Source organism: Ambystoma mexicanum, chromosome 2p, assembly GCF_040938575.1.
Source record: "Ambystoma mexicanum isolate Mex_15411 chromosome 2p, UKY_AmexF1_1, whole genome shotgun sequence".
NCBI classification, from domain to species: domain Eukaryota; kingdom Metazoa; phylum Chordata; class Amphibia; order Caudata; family Ambystomatidae; genus Ambystoma; species Ambystoma mexicanum.
The window spans coordinates 43395340-43416606 of record NC_090923.1 but is presented as its reverse complement, the minus strand read 5'-3'; the positions used below and the strand labels follow the sequence as shown (position 1 = coordinate 43416606).

The 21267-nt window shown below is 41.9% G+C and overlaps 1 protein-coding gene across 1 annotated transcript in view; it reads right to left on the bottom strand.

The window, feature by feature from the left end:
* Positions 1 to 329: 329 nt before the first annotated feature.
* Positions 330 to 21267, bottom strand: part of LOC138566177 (zinc finger protein 84-like) — a 55736-nt gene continuing 34798 nt past the window's right edge. Inside the window, exon 2 of the mRNA XM_069643212.1 lies at positions 330 to 14340. Within this exon, the coding sequence (XP_069499313.1) occupies positions 11782 to 13320 (1539 nt within the window). The 5' untranslated portion in view covers positions 13321 to 14340 and the 3' untranslated portion in view covers positions 330 to 11781. The remainder of the gene's footprint in view (positions 14341 to 21267) is intronic.

Sequence of the window (21267 nt, the reverse complement as noted above, 5' to 3'; positions counted from 1 at the left end):
AAAACGTAGGATAGCAATGATCTGGAAATCATAGAGGCCTGGTGGGTAGATCTAAGAAGCTGGTCATTGGCAGAGACAGTAGTATGGCAAAGGGCGCTGCAGAAGGGAAGGCATGGGGGGGTGAGGAAATAGAAGCCGGGAATGCATTAACACAGAGGTTGTTTGACACTATGCATACCGGGAACACCTGAATGGGAGCTAGAGAAGGCACACAGCTACAGTCCTCTACCACCATAAATGACAGTAACGGGTGCATTTACGTTACTATGCTGAACCAGGAGCGATGATAGTAAGTAATGTCCATGTGTAAGCATATTCAGAAGAGCACATTTTCACAACAAATACAAGTGGTGTTTATTTGTTTTTTTGATAAAATAAAAGGTTATTAAAAAAAGGAATCTTCCACAAGATCACCACACTGTCAGGGAGAGCATAAGAAATTTTCTACAAGATCACAACCGAGAGTATAAGGGATATTAGTCTCAGAGGATAGCTCAGGGGCAACGAGATCGCCTTGTAAGCAAGACGACGCAGAGTAACACAGGTTGAAACCTCTTGGTATTAAGCGTGTTATAAATAACCAATTATATATTATCTTTCACAAGATCCAACCACCACCAGGGAGAGAATAAGGCAAATTCTATAAGATCAGGGTGAGTATAAGAAATCTTGCACAAGATCACAACACCACCAGGGTGAGTGATGTGATTGAAATACTACCTTGTATTACCTTGATATGGTGGACTAAATGCAAATGCCTTATGTATCTAAATCTCCCTCTGGGAACAATCTAGTGAATACCTACTCTAAGCTGCACAATTTGTGGCTTGTGCCTTCCAGACACTCGGGTCTCACTGTGTCTTATCATTCTACGCTCTGATGTTACTCTCCCTATGTCTTTCTACCAGTCCCTGTCGTCTCCTCCGACTCCTCCGCACTGTTCCATGACACTTCCTTCTTTATCGCTCTGATGTGACTCTCTCAACTATCTATTGCCATCCTCTGATCGTACTCCTTGCTACTCTCTCTCTCTCTCTCTCTCAACCACCCGATCCACACTACTACTGCTTTCACCTTTTCTTGCTCTAATACTTTATTGTGTGATAGTTACAGCAAACAACAAAATACACACATGAACAATGTAAAAAGCAACAATCAAATCAGCATTAAAACATTAAAATACCCTAAGAAATAACAATACAAAATACACACATAAATACATTATCACTAGCCATAAATAAAACCTGACATTTATCAATTCATCACTTTTTCAATTAAAACAGGCCATCATCCTAATATATTATTCAAACAATGTATTGCAGCAATTGGAAGGCAATCATTTGGGTCTATAAGCATATTATTTCCCAAGTGAAAAAAGGGGTTTTGGTAAAAGAAGCAGTATTACGAGCATTACAAAGTGGGTGCATTTGGCCATTTGATGAAACCGTTTCCCTTTTTACAATACAGAAACGGCATAGCCAATCCGGTCTTGCAATGTTATTCTACGCACTCATAACATCATTAGTATCAAGCAGATTCAATTTTACACGCAGCCAGAAAACTCTCTTTTTCTTTGAACAGTGTCTGATAACATATGACAGGGGAACATTATACTGCTTTATATCCATCGTAAAATGGTAAAATATCTTATAGTCCCCCAGCTGCTCTCTATTAGTAATACAGTCACTTTCAAACAGTCTCTTCTTCACCTTGCAAGAGTACCGCTCCAAATCGTTTAAAGTCAAACAGTTGAATTTTAACACCCTAAAAGAGCGGTTCACCCAATCCTTGAGAGGGCTGGGCTACAACCACCTTGCATCCGCATGACATTCAGTTGTACAAAGAGTAGTTTTGGCAGAGGAAGTATTATACATCATATTAACTGCAGTCTGCACCAAGTAGCCCTTGAGTGCAACGAGATAATTATGGCAAACTGCTGGAAAAGGAGTCCCCATTGGGAGGGACAAAACACGTTTCCAAATACCAATTCAACCATCAAACAATCCAGGTCATCTTCCCAGGTCACCACACCATGGATTATCCAAGGCACAATTGTCTGATTTAAGGTCCTGATAAGCAAAAGCCCCAGACAACTTGGTCTTAATTAACTCCGCTAGATACCTGAACGTATCCACCACCTCCATTTTCTCTTCATTAATCGCCAGATTAATTTATTCCTACCTGACCTCCCCTTCAATTGATTCAAAACCAGAACCTTAGATTTCAGGACATTCATATGAAGATCTAGGTCATCAAAGAATTCCCCCACTGCTCTCAAAGATCGTTGCAGACCAACCGGGGTATAGTCTACCAAAACCAAATCATTGACGTATAGGAGGTAGTGTATTTTTAAAGTATCAAGTCTCAGCGGATTACCCCCAACATTCAATAGCGCAGCCCCAGTTTCTGATATATAAAGATTTAACAAAAACGGGGCCACCACACATCCTTGACGCAGGCCTTGCTTCACGTCAACCCAGTCTGAATAAGAGCCTCTTTAGTCAAGCCTAACTCTTAATCTCGGTGCCTTCATGCAAGTGCTACAAGATCTCAACCAACGGCTCTGGGAAACCCTTCCCATCTTGCACAAACAAAGGCGATCATCACAGTCACATGTCTTTGAGACGGCCAAAAAATGCCAGGCACAAGCGACGTTTGGCCACAGTCACCTATTTAGCCAACGGGTGAATCAGCAAACAATTCAATGATGTATTAGTACCTTTTCTGAAGCCAGAATGGTTAACGTCAAACATGCATGAGGCCTCTGCCCTGTCCTCAAGGGACCACAATATGAACCTGGAAAAGATGTAATAAGGTGCATCCAAAAGAAATATAGGGCAGTAATTCTCTTTTTAAAAATTACAACCACAGTGGAATCCCGCTAGGATGCAGGGAATTCATGAGCTCACAGAATATTCTGAAAAAGCTGCAACAGAACTCTAGCCCACAACAACGGTGCAGATTTCCAAGTAACATTTGAAAGCCCATCAGATCCCGTGGCTTTTCATTTTTTGGCCTTTCTGATGGTCATCACAACCCTCTCCAAGTCAATAAGAAGGGACCACAAATGCTGCCCCACCATTAGATTGCTACTTAACAAGGCACCCGGCATGGAATCCGCGATAGAATAGAGCTTTACGTAGTGTACCTTCCATTGGGCCCCAGAGAGCAGCTTCATTTGCAGTGACCTCCATATTGCCCCTAATTAACCTCCAAAAGCCATCGGAGTCCTTAGAAATAGCAGCAGACAACATACACTCAGCAGCCCTTTAATACAATAGATACCTAAACCATTTCAACCAATTTGTATATGCTTACTTAAATTTCATTATTTTTAAGTATGACAGAGTTACCAATCTTGCCGCTTTTCTAACATCTCTTCTCAGCTCCCTTTTTCCAAAAAAAAAACTCGTTGAACTTGTGTGTATATTCTGAACCAGCACTGTTTTATTTATATATTTCACCATAGTTAACTGCTGCAATAAGTGCTGGACACAAGGGACAAAAGCCAGAAGAGACATATTCAAAAAAACATCCTTGCTCAGACATTGGACCACCTTGGCATTAAATCTAGCCACTAATTTGGGATGCCATATTACCGCGTGATCCTGAGGTCTAATTTCCAACTGGATGCACGAATCAAGAATTGGTGCAGTGAGATTCATTCCAGTTAATTCCATGATCACTTCCTGTATCGCTCTCCACTACAAGGACTTAAAACTGCTTTCATTATCTGCTGAGATAAAAACGTCATCTATGGTGGAACAATCACAGCGTAAAGTGCATTTAGGTGGAACATCGCCCTTAGTGCGACCATTTAAGACTTTCAAATCACAAGCATCTCGCAGTGACCGAACCACCCTACCTCTTTTCCTCGCACTATCAGAGCATTGCCTAACAATGCATTGATCATAGTATACGTCATCTAGACATTCGGCGTTGAAGTCGCCCATGATGACCACACATACTCGTTTTCATGCATGGGCAATTTCCAACACTTTGAGCATGATAGACCAAGAACCCATCTAGTCTGACGAGGCCGGATTAAAGTATACATTTAGCACTGTCAAGAGACTCCATGTGGTTGCAGCTGTCGCCCACCATGTCATTTTCACCCCCAATTGTCAGGTCTCCCCAACATCAACTTTTCCACCTTTGAACCCGAGTTTAAGCGCCAAGCACAAATTAGCCCCCCAAATGGTCTACTTCTGACCACCTTTCTTTCAGGCTCTAATAATACGGTAAACCTGTCCTACACCGGGGTATTAAGCATAAGGGTCTCCTGAAGACAAATCAAATCAGCCAACTTCATCAAATTTCCAATTTCACCCAAAGATGGGCAAAACCATGCATATTCCACGATACCAACCTTATCAGCTTATCTCAGTATGACCCCCCTTTTGGCCACATTTTGCTCATGTAGTGAGTTAATAATGTGCAACTAGTCATATGTTACTGAACACGCATTAGATGAACCCGCAACCATCCCACCAGTCAATTGAGCATCTGATTTGACATTAATAACCAGAGGTTTCCATGGAATAGGCTCCGGTCTACCACTACTCACTTCCCCACACACCTCTGCTTCTCTTTCATTCGTAATGTCAGACAAAAGATACCCTTTCTCCCTGAGGCATGATGGTTTTGCCAATATAAGACTTTCAACAGGTTGAGAATAAAATCCCAACTTTTCAGCATCGACCCTTGTGATATTGGGAAACAGCACTCTTACTTTATCTTTCATTGTTAACCGTCTACTACTCTATTCTCCCCTCACTGCACTATTACTACACTTCCCTCTTCACACTACTACTCTCCTGTCTGTACTACTACTCTCACCACACCACTAACTTCACCCCTCTTCTTACCTCTCACTACACCCCTCTTCATGCATGCCTTACCACACTCATACCGCACTCATTATTCCCATCTCTTAATACTACCTTCAACCCCCTCTTCACCCCTCCAAACATACACACTCTCTTACTTTCTCTTGACTTCCCCAACATTTCTCACTCTCTCTTTCTCATCTTTCATTCCTCTTTTAAACAGTGCCCCCTTATCTACAGTTGGTACCGCTCTCCCCACGAATGCCTCACCTGTGCTCGCCTCATATTCTGCCACCAACTCTACAGCACTCCGCTCCTCCATCTGCCTCCACCTGGTCTCTCGGTCCACCTTCAGACGACCCTCTGACCAGAGCCCAGCAACTCCTACCTTTCCACCTGTCTCCTTTTATATTGTGGTCCTGGTGGTTCTGTCTCCACAAACCCCTTCCATTGGCTGCAGCGCTCATCTGACTACAGGAACCAATCTCTGCCCATCTTTTACCCAACAGCTAGATTACCCAAGTTAGAGTCTTTAAAAATCCCTCTAAGCCCCTCCCACTTTTCCAGCACAGTTTTGGAAACAATTTCTGGTATCGTAGCAGCAAGGATCTCAGCTGCTTGTTCTCCCTGTGACTTTCCTCAGGTGTCCGAGTTTTGATACCAATTTAGTGTGAGGAGAGTTTATTTGTCTCTCCTGTCCACCTGCGCCTCTTCACTAGAGTATGCCATAAAAACTTTAAGAATTCTTTGTATCCCCAGACCTGTAGCAACCTCCTTATCCCCTCTTCAGTAACTAACTAGGGAGAATGCAAGTCTTTAAAGGAGGTGCTGAATATTTGAAGATGTTCCCTGGTCCAGTAGTTTAAGGTGCTTTTGGAGAATGCGCTTACATTTGTATCCAACGTGCAAACTCTTAGTGGGCTAGCAGATGGGGGAGGGTTTGTGGTCCTGTAGATTCTGGTTAAAAGCTGCAGAACCGGAATCATTAACGCATCTATTGACTGCATGTGAAGGCAGGACAGACCGGCGTTCTCTCTTTTTGGGTCATATAATTACATCCACACCAACATTGGGGGTCGATAATTGGTAGCTCTTGAAGGGAGAAAGCCACTCGGCAGTTTTTGCAATGATAAAATTCCTTAATGGAATACCCCTGGTGGGCTAGCACTGATTTAAGGTCATGGAGAGGGAGGTTAATGTTGGTTTGCTAATGTGGCTGACGAGAGGCTTTTTTTTTACTGGAATGTGGCTGTTTAAATCCCACTTTCCTCTTCTATTTCCTTTTTTCAGCTGTAAATTATAATATGTTGAAATATTTTAGAACTTTTTAGGACCTTTTAATTATTGTATAAGAGGACATGGGCATGGATGGCCTTAATACACCAATAAAACAAAACAAAAATAAAATATAACTAACTAGGGAGAATATATTAGGGCATAGGATTGTGGTTTAAACTGTGCAAGCCTACCCAGGGACACCAAATGGTGTCATTTGTATCACCTGTACAAAACAGAGCCTTTACCCCACCCCAAATGGAGTGTGCTGGAACCTCCCAAAAGGGGCTGTGGTAGAAATAGAGGTAGTGAAAGTCATATACTCATCACTTTGCATCAAAAGAGAGAGTAGTCAAACACCAGCAGTGGGCTAGCAACCCTCCCTCATCCACGCAGGACTGATTTATAAGGTCATGTAATATATAGGAAGTTACTGTCAAACCTCCTACCATCCATTCCTTTTCAAAACATGCACAATATATGATATAACTATATACAGCTATTGATATGGATGTGCACACTTAATACACATGCACAAATGCTCATGATATGATATGTGATATGATAGTTTATTTATATAGCGCCTATACACAATGTGTTTCAAAGCGCTTCTAGGCGAGGGAGGGAAAAAACAATGACATTCTTACAGGCCATGAACAGTAAGGATGTGAAATTAACTACCGTACTCGGCCTAATGACATTTCAGATAAAGCAAGAGCTAAGACATAGATAAGGAAGGGAGGAGGAGAGTGGGAAGGAAATGGAAACAGACCGGCGACTACCGTACTAGGCCTGACGACATTTCTGGTAGAGCCGGAAAAAAAACAGGTGAGGGAGAGGGGTGCAGAAAGGTAGGGGATGAACAAAACAAGCGACTATCATATTAGGCCTGACAACATTTCAGATAGTGCTGGAGGGGGGTTGGGAAGGAAAAAACCAGTAAGGGGAGGGAGGAGGAGACAGACGAGGTTGCTATCATACTAGGTGTCCAGGGACAATTCTGATGAATTGTTCCTCGAATAAAGAACTCAATGAGTGCTCTCACACTACCCTACAAAGTGCATTGCTGATGCGGTGCTCATCTTCCCTGACTCCATCTGGATTGCGCAAAGAAGTAGATATATTCCAGAACTTTTGAGATGCCAATGGATTGACCCTTAATAGTTCCAACTCAAAGTCCATGATCTTTATGCCATCTACAAGTAAGCATGTGAAGATTCAGATTGAGGAAACCTTCATCGATCCGGTCACATCTATTGACTACCTGGGTTTTAGGCTTACGGACCAAGGGAATTGGCTGATGAAGGTCGAGAAAGCCAACCTCACATTAGGCAGATAAAGATCGACTATCATAAAAGTCTTGAGAGCACATGGGGGGTGGGACTCCTTAGGCTTATATTTCACATTTATAAGCCCCAGGCATGACACCACGTGGGGCCACGTCAGGACTACACACTAGAAATGACTGACAATTCTTTGCTAAAAAACATTCTGAAACTTCCAGAGGGTACACCATGAATCATGCTATATGAAGAGACAGGAATCAGATACATTGGAAGGTTGGTAGCTTACAGACCTCTGTTCCATTGGATCACAATTTGGAGTTCTCCTTCCCTGGGGAAGTGCGGAGAGGCTCTGCAGGATGTTTCGGGACTGGGGGCCTGCCTTGGTGCAAGCATGTGAGAAATCCTCTAATTAATCTATGTTGTAACTAATTTTGGACAAACCCACACAACATCACCTTAAAGGATAGACACACCCTAACGCATGCAATCCAACAGAAGACGCAGGATGTTGCTATTACCCTGGCACAGAGTGCTCCTTTGCTAGGCCTGTATAGGGATTGTAAATCTTTCATTGGCTATGAGCACTACATGGTTTATTCCGGACCCGCCCTAGAGAAGGCACCATTTATCAGATTCAGATGTGAAAACCTACCCTTGGCTTCGCAAATTCACTATTGGGGTTTGACATCGACATATCAATGTCCCCACTGTATAGATGTTAGAGACTGAGCTTCATTATATGCTACTTTGCCTGAGGTATAGGACTCCAAGGAGAAAATTGATAAGATCCTTTTTTTTTTAAATCGCGCCTAACATTGGTAGCCCGTCTTAGCAGCCTACAAAACTGAAAACGTGGCTTTTAATTTTGCCATGATAAATTACATATTTACATCTTGATTAATTAGGAAAAGGGTGGTGTAACAGAATGCAACAATATATGGGCCTCATTACGAGTACGGCGGTCCGGAAACAAGGGTGTGGGTAGCAACGTACCGACACCCTTTCTGGACTGCCATACTCTGACAAAGCCGGTAGGGGCCATGGATCCGCTGGCAGGTCTGACTTGCCGGAAATTCTGGCCCCTACTGGTATTGTTTTAACAACTGTGCTGGTGGTTCAGTTTCCCCATTCCCATGGAGTCCAATGGGACTCCACAGGATTATGCACTTACTGTTTCCGCCACCCGACATTCCGGTCCGCTGCCACTTGTAATCTCCCAGTAGCACGGTGTTACGAGGTCAGCGGCAACCCGCCGGTAGCAATGGCAGGTTATCACCAACCTCGTAATGAGGCCTATAGTATTCACTAATAGACTCCTCCTTCCTAACAGCATCCTATGATTTTTATGATTGAACATTATTATTCCAATGTTGTTTTAGGAAATCCTGGTTGGAACATTATCCTGGCTAAAAGCATTAGACACTTTACATATTTGAATCCTGACAGGCAATTTAAAAGAATGTTGCTAACATGGTTAATTAATCGGCAGACTTTTTATGAAACCTTGAATTTTATACTGTCGCTTACTGTCATGCCTGCCAGTCCTCACTTGCCTTGTTTGCTGGCTTCTGCTAGAATCTCACCCAGGGCTGTCGCACTGCCTTTCCGCACTGCAAATCGAACAGCGAGAATATTCTACACTAGGTGGCGGCTGTTGGGGTCTCTGCCTAGGAAGCGTTCCCGATTTCAATCACGTGTGTAATCACGTGATACGCGAGCGGTCATGTGACCTGGACATGTATTTAGCAGGGCGCCTGAATACGCTCGCTACGTCTGATCGTCGTTTCTTGGCGTTCCAAAGCTGTTTCCTTGTCACTTGTTACTGCTTTGTTTCATCATAGCGTTATCTTTTTTCTTGCTTATCTGATCGGAGTTCCGCTCATACTCGGACCGACTCCAATGTGCTTTCCTGTCAGCAGGCCCAAGGAGTTGTCGGTTCCCGGTCACAGCGGGTTCCGCTACCTTTCAAGTCTGTTATTCCGCATGCTGATTCCTATCAGCAAGGCTGCAGAGCTTCTCGACTCATCTTTCTAGCTGGCTTTGCTCTTGTCTATTCCCTGATAACCTGAGTATTGATCTCAATCAGCACGGCCACAGAGCTGGTGGCTCCCTGTTATAGCGGGTACCTCTATATTACATAAGTGTTTTTTTTCTGTTGGTATAAGGGCATTATCAACAGGGATCTAGAATTCCTCTCTGCTTATCCCTCCTCATGCTCGACCCACCTGTGATTGCTGGAATTCTGTCTTCATCATCAAGGGCACTCAACGTTACTCCTCATTCATCTGAGACCCTGAACAACAATTCCTTTTACCACCATTTTTGAACACCTACTTAATCCATTCCTTACTCTTGGATCAAGTGCACCAGACTTCTGGGACGCTATCCTGTAGTGCACCAACTCGACACTAAATGCCGTTCGGATTTAGCTTCCTTTACTAACTACCCTAACCCTGTCGTTGTGTTCCTCATGGATTACCTGGTGTTCCTATGAAGACTTACCTGGGACTGCTTTGCAGGTTAGTTTGTTGTTGAATTCGCCCATATCTTGCTGTTTAGCATTGGTTAGACACTAATGTAGTGTTATTTTTTTTGCAGTCTGACTAATTGTTGTTTCTCCACACCCTTTCCACTGATTACTCCCTCTGGCTGTCTGGTTGTTACAGCCAGAGATCGACATCAGTTGGAAGGTCTCATATTGATAGGACGCCGTCCTACCGCAGACCATTCCAACATATTCCTGAACGGCTTGCACCCTGTATCCTTTACAACTGTATCATTTGCTGGGTGTACTATTACAGTGCGATCTAGGTTGTAATTTATGACACTTATGCTGTTACCCATGTCTCAATAGGTTAGGCGTACTTGGGCTTTAGAATGCATTCTTTTTGCTGTCAGGGCCAATGTGCTTTCACTAATGTTCAATTGTCTGACTGAATTCCAGAGCAATGGGGCCTGCAAGGAAGAGGCTCTTCCATCCACTCTATTGCATTTGTGACATGGGGTGACCATGAACCAGGCAGAATGGGAACTAATGTTGCTAGTGTGGAAAATAGTGGGTTACCATATTTCTCAGGAATGGTAGGACAGCGTTAGAGGGAATGATGACAGATCACAAGAAGTACTTTCCTTATCTAACAGCAGAACATGGAGAAAATGGAGAACCAGTGAAAGGGGATTTCTATGTTGAGGTCTTTGTTAGCAGGCAGACAATAGTGCTGTAGTCTCTGAACCAGGAATACTAGGGATCTTAAACATACTCCATTGGCAGTGAGTGAGATATAATAAATCTCCCCAGAGTCTGGTCTAGAAATGGCCAGGTCAAGTAGAGAAGGATGCTATGCAAGTTCAAACAAAAGTGTGTGTTATTTGGTCTGTGCTATTTAAAGTCCTGGTCTCTATATTACATTTGGTACAAGCTCAATAATGTATTTGATCATGTGTTTATAATTAAATGATCCCTCACCAACGAAGATGTTTTTCAAAATGTTTATAAGCAAAAAATATGATCCTACAATTTATCAGTTATTACAAACAACTCACGATTGGTGACTGACTAAAACAGAACCAGGCCTACTATTTGTGTAAATAGCCACCTTAACACCACTTTGATTTATGCCTTTACCACAAATGTACGTCTGTAAACTATGTTTGTAAATTTACTGTGCACGGTATAATGTCTTATTGTTCTATATATGCCTTACTTTACTTGTATTTTTTGTTCTGCACACCATCATTTGTACTTGTATATTACTGTGTAACCCAAGCTGCAAGTTATCAGGATTCCCCTGCACCCTGGTACCCTTGGGTCTGGTGCGCACTAAACATACAAATGCACATGTTTTGCACCTCTGGTGCTTCCCATGGCACAAACGTATGACATTTTATAAAACCTCCCCATGTGTGATTTTTGTGATGCACTATTTTTGTGATGTACTATTAGGTCACTCTTTTGCTTGATAGCCCTATCACATTCAGAACACGCACATGGCATCTCCCCAGACTGATTTTTCTAGTGTATCACAAGTTGAACACTTTGCTTGAAAGCCTTATGACATTGAGGAAACGTATATAGGTTCCCTCAGTTTAATTTCTCCGGTGTAGCACTATTTCAACCTTTTGCATGAAAGCCTGATCACATTCAGAACATATATACGTTTTCCCTCCAGTGTCATTTCTCTGGTGTGGCAATAGTTCACTCTTGCTTGGAAAGACTGATCACATTTAGAACATGCATATGGTTTCTCCACATTGTGATTTCTCAGATGTAGCCAGAGTACTCTTCACCTTGAAAGCCTCATCACATTCAGGACAAGCATATGGTTTCCCCCCCAGTATGAATTCTCTGATGTATAATTACACCTCTCTTTTCCTTGAAAGCCTGATCACATTCAGGACATGCATATGGTTTCCCCCCCAGTATGAATTCTCTGATGTATAATTAGGCCTCTCTTTTCCTTGAAAGCCTTACCACATTCAGGACATGCATATGGTTTCTCACCAGTGTGATTTCGCTGATGTACCAATAGATGACTCTTCACTGTGAAAGCCTCATCACATTCAGGACATGCATATGGTTTCACCCCAGTGTGATTTCGCTGATGTATAATTAGATCGCCCTTTTGCTTGAAAGCCTTATCACATTCAGAACATGCATATGGTCTCTCTCCAGTGTGACTTCGATGATGTATAATTAGACCTCTTTTTTCCTTGAAAGCCTGGTCACATTCAGAACATGCATATGGTCTCTCTCCAGTGTGACTTCGATGATGTATAATTAGACCTCTCTTTTCCTTGAAAGCCTGGTCACATTCAGGGCATGTATATGGTTTCACCCCAGTATGATTTCGCTGATGTATAATTAGCTCTCCCTTTCGCCTGAAAGCCTTATCACATTCAGAACATGCATATGGTCTCTCCCCAGTGTGATTTTTCTGATGTATAATTAGATCGCCCTTTTGCTTGAAAGCCTTCTCACATTCAGAACACGCATATGGTTTCTCACCAGTGTGAGTTCTCTGATGTACCAGTAGACTACTCTTCTCTGTGAAAGACTTGTCACATTCAGAACATGCATATGGTTTCTCCCCAGTGTGATTCCTCTGATGTATAATTAGAGCTATCCTTTGCTTGAAAGCCTTAGCACATGCAGAACATGCATATGGTTTCTCCCCCGTATGAATTCTCTGATGTATCATTAGAGCTCCCCTTTGCTTGAAAGCCTTATCACATTCAGAACATACATATGGTTTCACTCCAGTATGAATTCTCTGATGTCTAATTAGACCTTTCTTTTCTTTGAAAGCCTTATCACATTCAGAACATACACATGGTCTCACCCCAGTGTGATTTCTCTGATGTATAATTAGAGATCTCTTTTGCTTGAAAGCCTTATCACATTCAGAACATACATATGGTTTCTCGCCAGTGTGATTTCGCTGATGTTTAATTAGAGCTCCCTTTTGCTTGAAAGCCTTATCACATGCAGAACATGCATATGGTCTCTCCCCAGTGTGAGTTCGCTGATGTATAATTAGATCGCCCTTTTGCTTGAAAGCCTTCTCACATTCAGAACACGCATATGGTCTCTCCCCAGTGTGAATTCTCTGATGTTCAATCAGAACCCCCCTTTGCTTGAAAGCCTTATCACATTCAGAACATGCATATGGTTTCTCCCCAGTATGATTTCTCTGATGTTTAATTAGAGCTCCCCTTTGTTTGAAAGCCTTATCACATTCAGAGCATGCATATGCTTTCACCCCAGTATGATTTCCCTGATGTTTCAATGGATTACTTGTTTCTTTAAAAGTCTTGTCACATTCAGAACCTGTATGTTCTTTCTCTTCGGTGTGAAATCTCTGTTGTTGCCACATATGATCTGTTTCACTGAAAGTAGCTTCACATTCAGAAAATTCCAGAAGTTCCTCCATTGTGAGGATGTTATTTTTAAATAGTGATTTCTTTGTAAGGAGCTCCTTGTCAAATTCAAAATATGTATATCATGATCTGATTCCCTCGGTTGACCTCACCAGGTCAGGTAAATATTTACACGCGTAAATAACAAGAATCAACCTCCATCCTCAGTCAGAGCAGGCAAGTCTGAAAATAGAAGTACGTTGGTGCTTTTAACCTTTCTATGTCCATAGCACAGTTTCTAGTCTTGTGCCTGTTGTATTCCGGGCGTTAATTAATGGCAGCTGCCACTGGAACATCAACAGTGGATGACTAGCATCACAGCAGGTGTGCTATTGATTCTGAAGCATTGAGTCCAAAGCTGGTGTCGAGCACCTTTTTCATCCTTAATGTGGCAGACCAGTGCCTTTGATAATATTTGATAAGTTGGTTCTACAAATCTCAATGCATGAAGATACCCAGTCTCTACTTTAGAGTGGAAGCCAATTTCCTCTCCTCTGTCTGTTCACCTTCCCTCCAGTATAGAGTCAGTGCTCTACCATTAGAGGGCCATTAGTACTGAAGGTTGCTAGCCTCTCATTAAGGCGTGTGTTACCCTTTACAGAGGAGGTTGTGTCCCATGCAGTACATTTATATAGACTCTCTTGGAGTTTGTACCTCCTGCGTGAATATTCCCATATGCAGTTACTTATCGCCACAGCGCAGAATGCTGCATATTCACATTATGCATTGGGTCAACCCCCTCACACACACCCTCTAGTGGGACAGTGCTATATGGGTTGGAGACAGACAACCTCCTTATAGATTGGGAGTGATTGGTCATACAAACCAGATGTTTCTTCAAAATCATTAATAATTGCAGTCCTTTTTAGTGAATTGTCTTCAGAGCCTGTAATATATTTTCCCCACGGTAAGAGGCTCTAAGTTGGGAGTGACTGTGATGAGCAAGAAATCTCTCCCGAGACCCAATTCTGTTTTTATAAACAAAATCTTTTATAAACATTTCACTGTTTTCCAAGTTTCTTGCTTGTTGTGACCTATTTGAAGGAAGAAGAAAACCAGGATGAGTGTTCCATAAGCAACAAATATATATTTTTTGTTTTTAAAAGCATATTTGAAAAGCAAGAAGGCAGGTTTCAACTTTATAAAATATATTTTTTTAAATCCTGATATACTACTGAAGTGTATAGCGGACACTGAGTTAAAATGAGTAACACTAAAGAACATCTGCTGCAGTGCCCACCTGCTAGATGCTGCTCTGCTTAAGGTAAGCCCTACTGGGCTTTCATTACATTGTTCAGAGTGCCAGCACCATTTGAATATGGCCGCCGCTGCTATGACAACCACACGGCACCAGGGCGGTCTCCCCTCAGCCTCACCGCCGCTAGATACGGATTGTAAGTCGCACAGAATTTTAATACAGGCCTCAGGAGACGACAGGCGAAGCCGCCACCATTCAAACACCAACTACTAGGGCCGTTGTCCCCTGTCTTGTGGGATGTATTGACCCACTCCACTATGCTATGCGGCATCACCCTGCCAGTTATGATGAAAGAAACTACAACAATGGTGGCAAAACCCTTGTGCGTACCAAAAACCACCAAAAACCGCGTTCAAGCACACAAAAAGATGGATGCACAACCAGCCACCCATGGTGCATGTGTGGTGGAATAGAGCCCACTCTGCAGAAAATGTGCCAGGGGGCTCCATGACCAGCAAACAGGGTGCAGAGAGAATCAGCACTTTGCAAGTGAAACTCCAAAAAGTGCCTACAAATGACAATTGCTTTGTTGCCAAAAACTCCAAAATGCCTATAACACAACAGTTCTCAACATTCAAAATCTTGCCTGGCGCTAAAATTCATGTAATCTAATGAAGCATTGCGAACATACAAAGTTCTAATGTGAGGAGCAAAACATTCATCAGACAAACTGGATTGTCTATAAACTGACAGCCTCTGTCAGAATCTGGGCGCAGTACCCTGGGCTACCTGAATGACAGCTGTCAGATGAGTTACTGATGAAACTTTAAAAGGGATCTAAAACTAAAAAGTCTGCTCGATTAGCAAACATAAAAAGGATTTTTTTGCTAAAAAGAATATAGATCTCAGTTGCTTTTTATCCCACAGAGTTAAGGCTAAGGAAGTAAATGTATTTATGTTTGATGCAACAAATTTGGTTTTTGCTGGATTTAAAAAGTTCATTAGCCTGGCTGAGCTGCAAGAACTGGGGGGAGGGATATCCTCTCAGCAGAAACTCACTGGGAGATGTTAATTGCGGGTTAGCCCAGACACTTGTCTATAGAAAGAGAAGGAGCAATGACTGAGCTTCAGCCCAGGAAACTGGAGGTGTGAAGGTGGTCGTAAATGGCTCCTGGAAGGAACAAACAAGGAGAGGGATGCCCCTGAACTGCGGGGAGACAAAAAGGGGCGGGCCATCTAAACATGCTAAACATGAACAAATAACAATTCTTAAAAGACTCATAACTTGTCATCCAAAAGGAAAAAATATACCAAGGACAGAGTTGTGAATCTAATTTTTGGCTGCACGTTTTAAGAGGCAGCAAAACCGTATGACATGTTCTGGACAGACATGGCAATACATGTGGTTTTATGCGAAATGTATTAATGTTAGAATTGTGAAAATGTACGCACACATCCCTATGTTAAACACACACATTTGTGGAAAGTTGCATAAAGTTTGGAAATTGTGAAAAGTCGAAACAAGATCCCACAGCTACAGGATTTGGAGGAACAGATGCTACATAAAATATGGCATCTTTGTGTTATTTGTATAAAGGTGACCAATGTAGAAATGTGTAGTTAGTATGAAATCCAATTTTGAGACCAGTGACTAAAGTGAGGTCTCCGAGGACTGTAAAGCAAACGATAAAATGTGACATCATCCGGCCCTGATCCAATCATTCAAATGCAAGGTGGAGATGAAGTTTTGGTCCAATCCAAGACACAGGGGCAGGCTTAGCTAAGCCAGCCCATACACCCACTGTGTGATGTCATTTTAAAGCATAGAGACAGCTGACAACACATAGGGACTCACAGATCCACTCACTTTCCTGATTCCGGTGAAGCACTCTGATCCGGCATTCTACATCCAGCTTTAACATCCTTCCAGATCCAGATGCCAAAACTCTTGCCAGCAATAGGGAACTATTGATTTCAGCAAGGCTCAAATTCTCCAATTTATTCTCTCCACTCAGTGAAGCGCTGTGTGGTGTGAGAAGGCCTTCTGAACCTGTATCCTGAAATTCTCTGGCTTGCTACCACTAGGCTTGCCTGAGGAACTTTGTATCCAGCTGATTGAAATATCCACAAACAAGGAGGACAGATCCTGTGCAAAACCAGTGACCGGCCTAGCTGATCCAATCCTGTGCCTGAGGTGCTGTTCTTCCTAGGCCAGATCCAATCCATGACCAGAACTGACGGTACAATTTAATAACTTATTTTGTAAGTATTAATAGGAAGAAAAGTGACCCTAATATCTCTGCATAGTCTTATCCCAATCTTAACCCATCCTATCTTTTAATTCACAATCATAGTATTGTCAGAACCTTTTCCTGCACTGATTTCTCTCATTCGTTTTATAAAATCATAAGTCATTGGTGATTTTGAGTAAGAAAAGTAAATCCCAGAATGGAAACTAGAGTATCACACGTGAAGGGTTACGCTAGCCACGTAACTGTGGAAATTCACATGTGACATTCTCTTTTTCATAGTCATAATCTAGTGTAAGCAAACCCATCTTTCATTTTCAAAGTGCATTTCTGTTTAACATTCTCGCGCTTAATTTACAAAAACAACCTTTACTAAAACCTCTATAACTCCCTCAGTTTTTGCGATAGAAACTCCTACTTGTACCCAACATCTGTAGCTATCCATAGAACCCAAAACCGCATTGCAAAATAGTGCGATTCTCCCGTTATTGCGAAAATCGTGCAAGGAAAACTTTGCTGCGAATTACAATTCTGAAAGGTTTTTACACGTGGGAAATAGCTTTAATGTGTTTCCAACTTGGACTTTAAGATTTCAAATGTTTTCTGCTGATCAAATCATTGCTTGTGATTGTTTGCACTTATTCAAAGCGGCTCCCATACCATTTAAGTATTTTTGACCATATTTGGTGTTTTGCCCAGTCAATTCTAAAAACAATTTTAAAGCCATTCTGACAGCTGAAAAGTCAATTCCGTTTTTCTCTTGCGTTTGAAGGCGGAAGGTGGGACTGATATTCTGTTTGATTTGTGCTATTCCTGAATACCTACTCTCTCCTCCCATCTCTTTACATTGCCTATTGGGGGGGTTGAGGGGTGTTGCAGGGGGAACTTGTAACCATAGTGCCATCTATACCAAACCAAACCAAAAGTATTATTTTCTGTGCCGCATTTGTTTTATGCTCATTCCTTGATTCCCAGTGTATTAAAGATATTATTCAGTGTTCTGTCACCCCATTGGCGATTGTTACCTATTAAAATATATTGCGATTACATTTTAAATACATAAATAAATATTTACCTTTGCAAACCAGCCTGATTCCTGGTTCAGTGTGACCGGGGAGGTTCCAGGAGAAGGGCGTGATATGAGTGGTATATCGTTCAGAATATTGAACTTATAGCCAAAAATAAATAAGGGTTCCAATTGTGCACTACATGCCGGGCTTGACTTGGGTGTGTGCCGGATTGAAATCACTTGCAGTCTGCCCATGGGCGATGCATCAGCTTGCGCACGCTCTCCTAGCGCAATGAATGACAACCCTACTACGGTTCTTACTGTACCCAACCACCGCCCCTGTCTCTCTAGATAAAGCCATATTTGCCACCCATGATCCTATCACTCCCTCTACTGACCATATGGTCAATGGCTCCTAACCACTTCCCTCTCCCAAGCCTCATCCACCGGGTGAGTTTCTGGGCTCCCAGCAGGTGGCCCCTGCGCAGAAAACCAATGAGAGTCCCAAGCTATCATGTAGGGTTGGGGCCCTTAGCACTGCAGAATCTCTGCACCTCAATCTCCCACCAGCACAGAGATCGACAGATCCTCCGCGTAATAAGCCAATGTTGTCTCCCTACAATGCCAGATGGTATAGACCACCATTACAAGCCAGCATGCCTGAACCCACAGCCACAGCGTATAGTGTAAGGAAGGCATGGTATCAAAGTAAGACACAGACACAAGTGATCACAGATCAAGGGTGTTTATTAAACTGTAAAATGGGTGGGATAAATGCCTAATCTAAACCTAAATCTAAGATAGCAGCAAGCTACGACCATCAAATAATAACAATAATATTACCGTCCTAGTGGAGTCCAGTCAAAGAAAAAGGACCTATACTAAAATAATATTGCCAATCCTTACCGCTATGCTACAAAAGAGTGTGGGCTAATGTTCACAAGAAAAGAAAGAAGTGTTCACAAAATGATAAGTCAGGATGTTATGGCTGGGGTCTCTCTTCCCTACGTTTTTAGCACGGGCAAGGTGGGATTCTGGAGCACAGCACACTCCTGGGCTTTTCTGGTACAGGTTTACAGTTCCTTATCAGGGTCTTCTGTGCCCAAGTCTCTTCTCATGCAAAGTCTCTTGCTTCTTTTTTTATTTTTTTATTGATTTAGTTGATTTTTAGAACTTTTCAATATACATATCAACCAACTCATCTAAAACATGACATAAAAAAGACTTAAAACATAAGTACAGCCAAAAATTAACATTCTTGAAAACATATCCAAAAAGCTGTCAAATTAAAACTAGCAGTTTCACAACGAACATTAATCATGAAGCCAGTACGTTCTTGGTGCACTAACATGCTTCAAAAACCTATGTGCTTATGAATTGTGACTCAAATAGTTTCTGCTTGATCCAATTTTAGTGAGGTTAAAAAATGTATGGTAGCTACTTGGACTCCCAGGGTGGTCGAGCCAAAAATGTGATTCCAGCAAACATTTGGTTCAAGCATAGCAAAACCCGAACAATACTTGTGGAAATGTAATTATCTTAGCCAATTTAGTTTAGTACATTGTGTGACTAAGTGAGCCAAAGTTTCAGGAAACTCAATTGATTGACAAAACCGACAAATGTTTTGAATGGGAAGAATTAGTTTACGCATGCATAGGAGATCTCTGGTTTCCCAAATTTGCAAGCGAAAACGCAAAATTGAGTTTCTATACTTGGATGAAGGAGCTTTCGAAAGCTTTATGGGGAACCTCTTTTATGAGGAGGAAAGCGATGACTAGTACCATGTTTATATGTGAAACATTTCTGATGGTTCAAAATCCATGAAGACTGAAGAAGCTTTAATTTGGCCTTGTCGAGATTGTGTATTAAAACTTCAATTATAATTTCGGCCTGTGCCAAGATCTTGTAAACTGACAATAGCCATCTTTGGACGAATGAATAGTCTGTAGTGAATATGTAAGTGCAGAGTACCTTGAGTAAATTGTCTGACCGCGAAGACATCAGGCATTTTCTAAGAAATGAGCATTGCTTCCAATCAAGGAACGATGACAATGATGTAAGACCCAATTCATAGCGTAGCCACGAAATGGGGATACTCTGAGGTAAATGCAGCACACTCCTCCAGAATTCGGCTTCCCATTTATCAAGAATGATTGATGACAGAGGAGGACCTGCTTCCAACCCATATAGGATGGTAGGAATGACTTTCATCTGCCAAAACGTTATAGCCGGGACTATGGAAAATTTTCCAAATTTAGTGAGGAGGACGCGCGCCTGAGAAATGGCAGTGAGAAGTTTAACGTCAATCAGAGCCATTTGTTTCATTGACTTTAAGGAAGCTTCAAAGATAACTCCCAGATAAGTATACAAGCATACCATAGACAATTTAACATTATGTCCAATAGACCAATGTTTTCGAGTATGAACACCTTGATGGGTATTAAACATCAACACTTGAGTCTTTGTAGTGTTGATTCTTAGTTCATTCTCTGCCACATAATAATCAAGGGCAGCCAGTAATTTCTGTAGGCCACTAGGAGTTTTTGAAATTAGAACAATGTCATCAGCGTAAAACAGCGCTTTAATGGGAGAACCATTGATTTTCGGTGAGTCAGATTGAGTAGATTCAAAAGCAAATTTGATGTCATGTATGTAATAATTAAAGATGGCTGAAGCCAATAAACAGCCTTGTTTAAGGCCACGTGTAGTTGGAATAGGCTGCAAAAGTAAACCATTCAGAGTTAATCTGACTTGAACAGAAGTTGAAGAGTAAAATGATAAATAAGGTCACTGATCGTGGCTGGGCAATGGTCATTTGTGAGTTTAGTCATGAGTTTGACTCTTGAAATTGAGTCAAAGGCAGAATGCAAGTCCACAAATGCAAAGTAAACCTGCTGTTTTTGCACATGACACTGTGATTTGATGGCATTTAGCAGAAACAAATTGACTACAGTACCCATACCGGCTACAAACCCTGTTTGAAAAGGATTGCGATGGAAGTGAGTGAGCATCCATGCAGAAAATTCAAGCAGTAGGAATTTCGCAAATATTTTACTCAGTGAATCAAGAAGCGCTATGGGTCGGTAGTTCTCGGGTAAAGCACGATCCCCTTTTTTATAAATGGGGACCAAGATGGAAGAGTGCCAAGACAATGGTAACTTTTTCGTACGTAAACTATTTTGAAACGAAAGAAATAAAATGTGGGCCCAATGGTGTAGATTATTCTTTAGCATTATGTTGCTAATACCATCGGGACCTGCAGCTCTGGAGTTTTTAGCCAATTTGATATAGTTAATGATAGAATCTAGGTCACAATTGAGGGACCACTTAGAAACTGATTGCATTTGATATTCAAACTGGACAAATGCTGAATCATTATATAAATTAGAGAAGAGAAGTATCCATTGCGCTGCTTGTACACCGTTAGCTTGTGCATCCCGTTGATGATTGCCATTTTTATGTTTTAGCAATTTCCAGATGCTCGTTGAATTTTTGATAGCCAAGG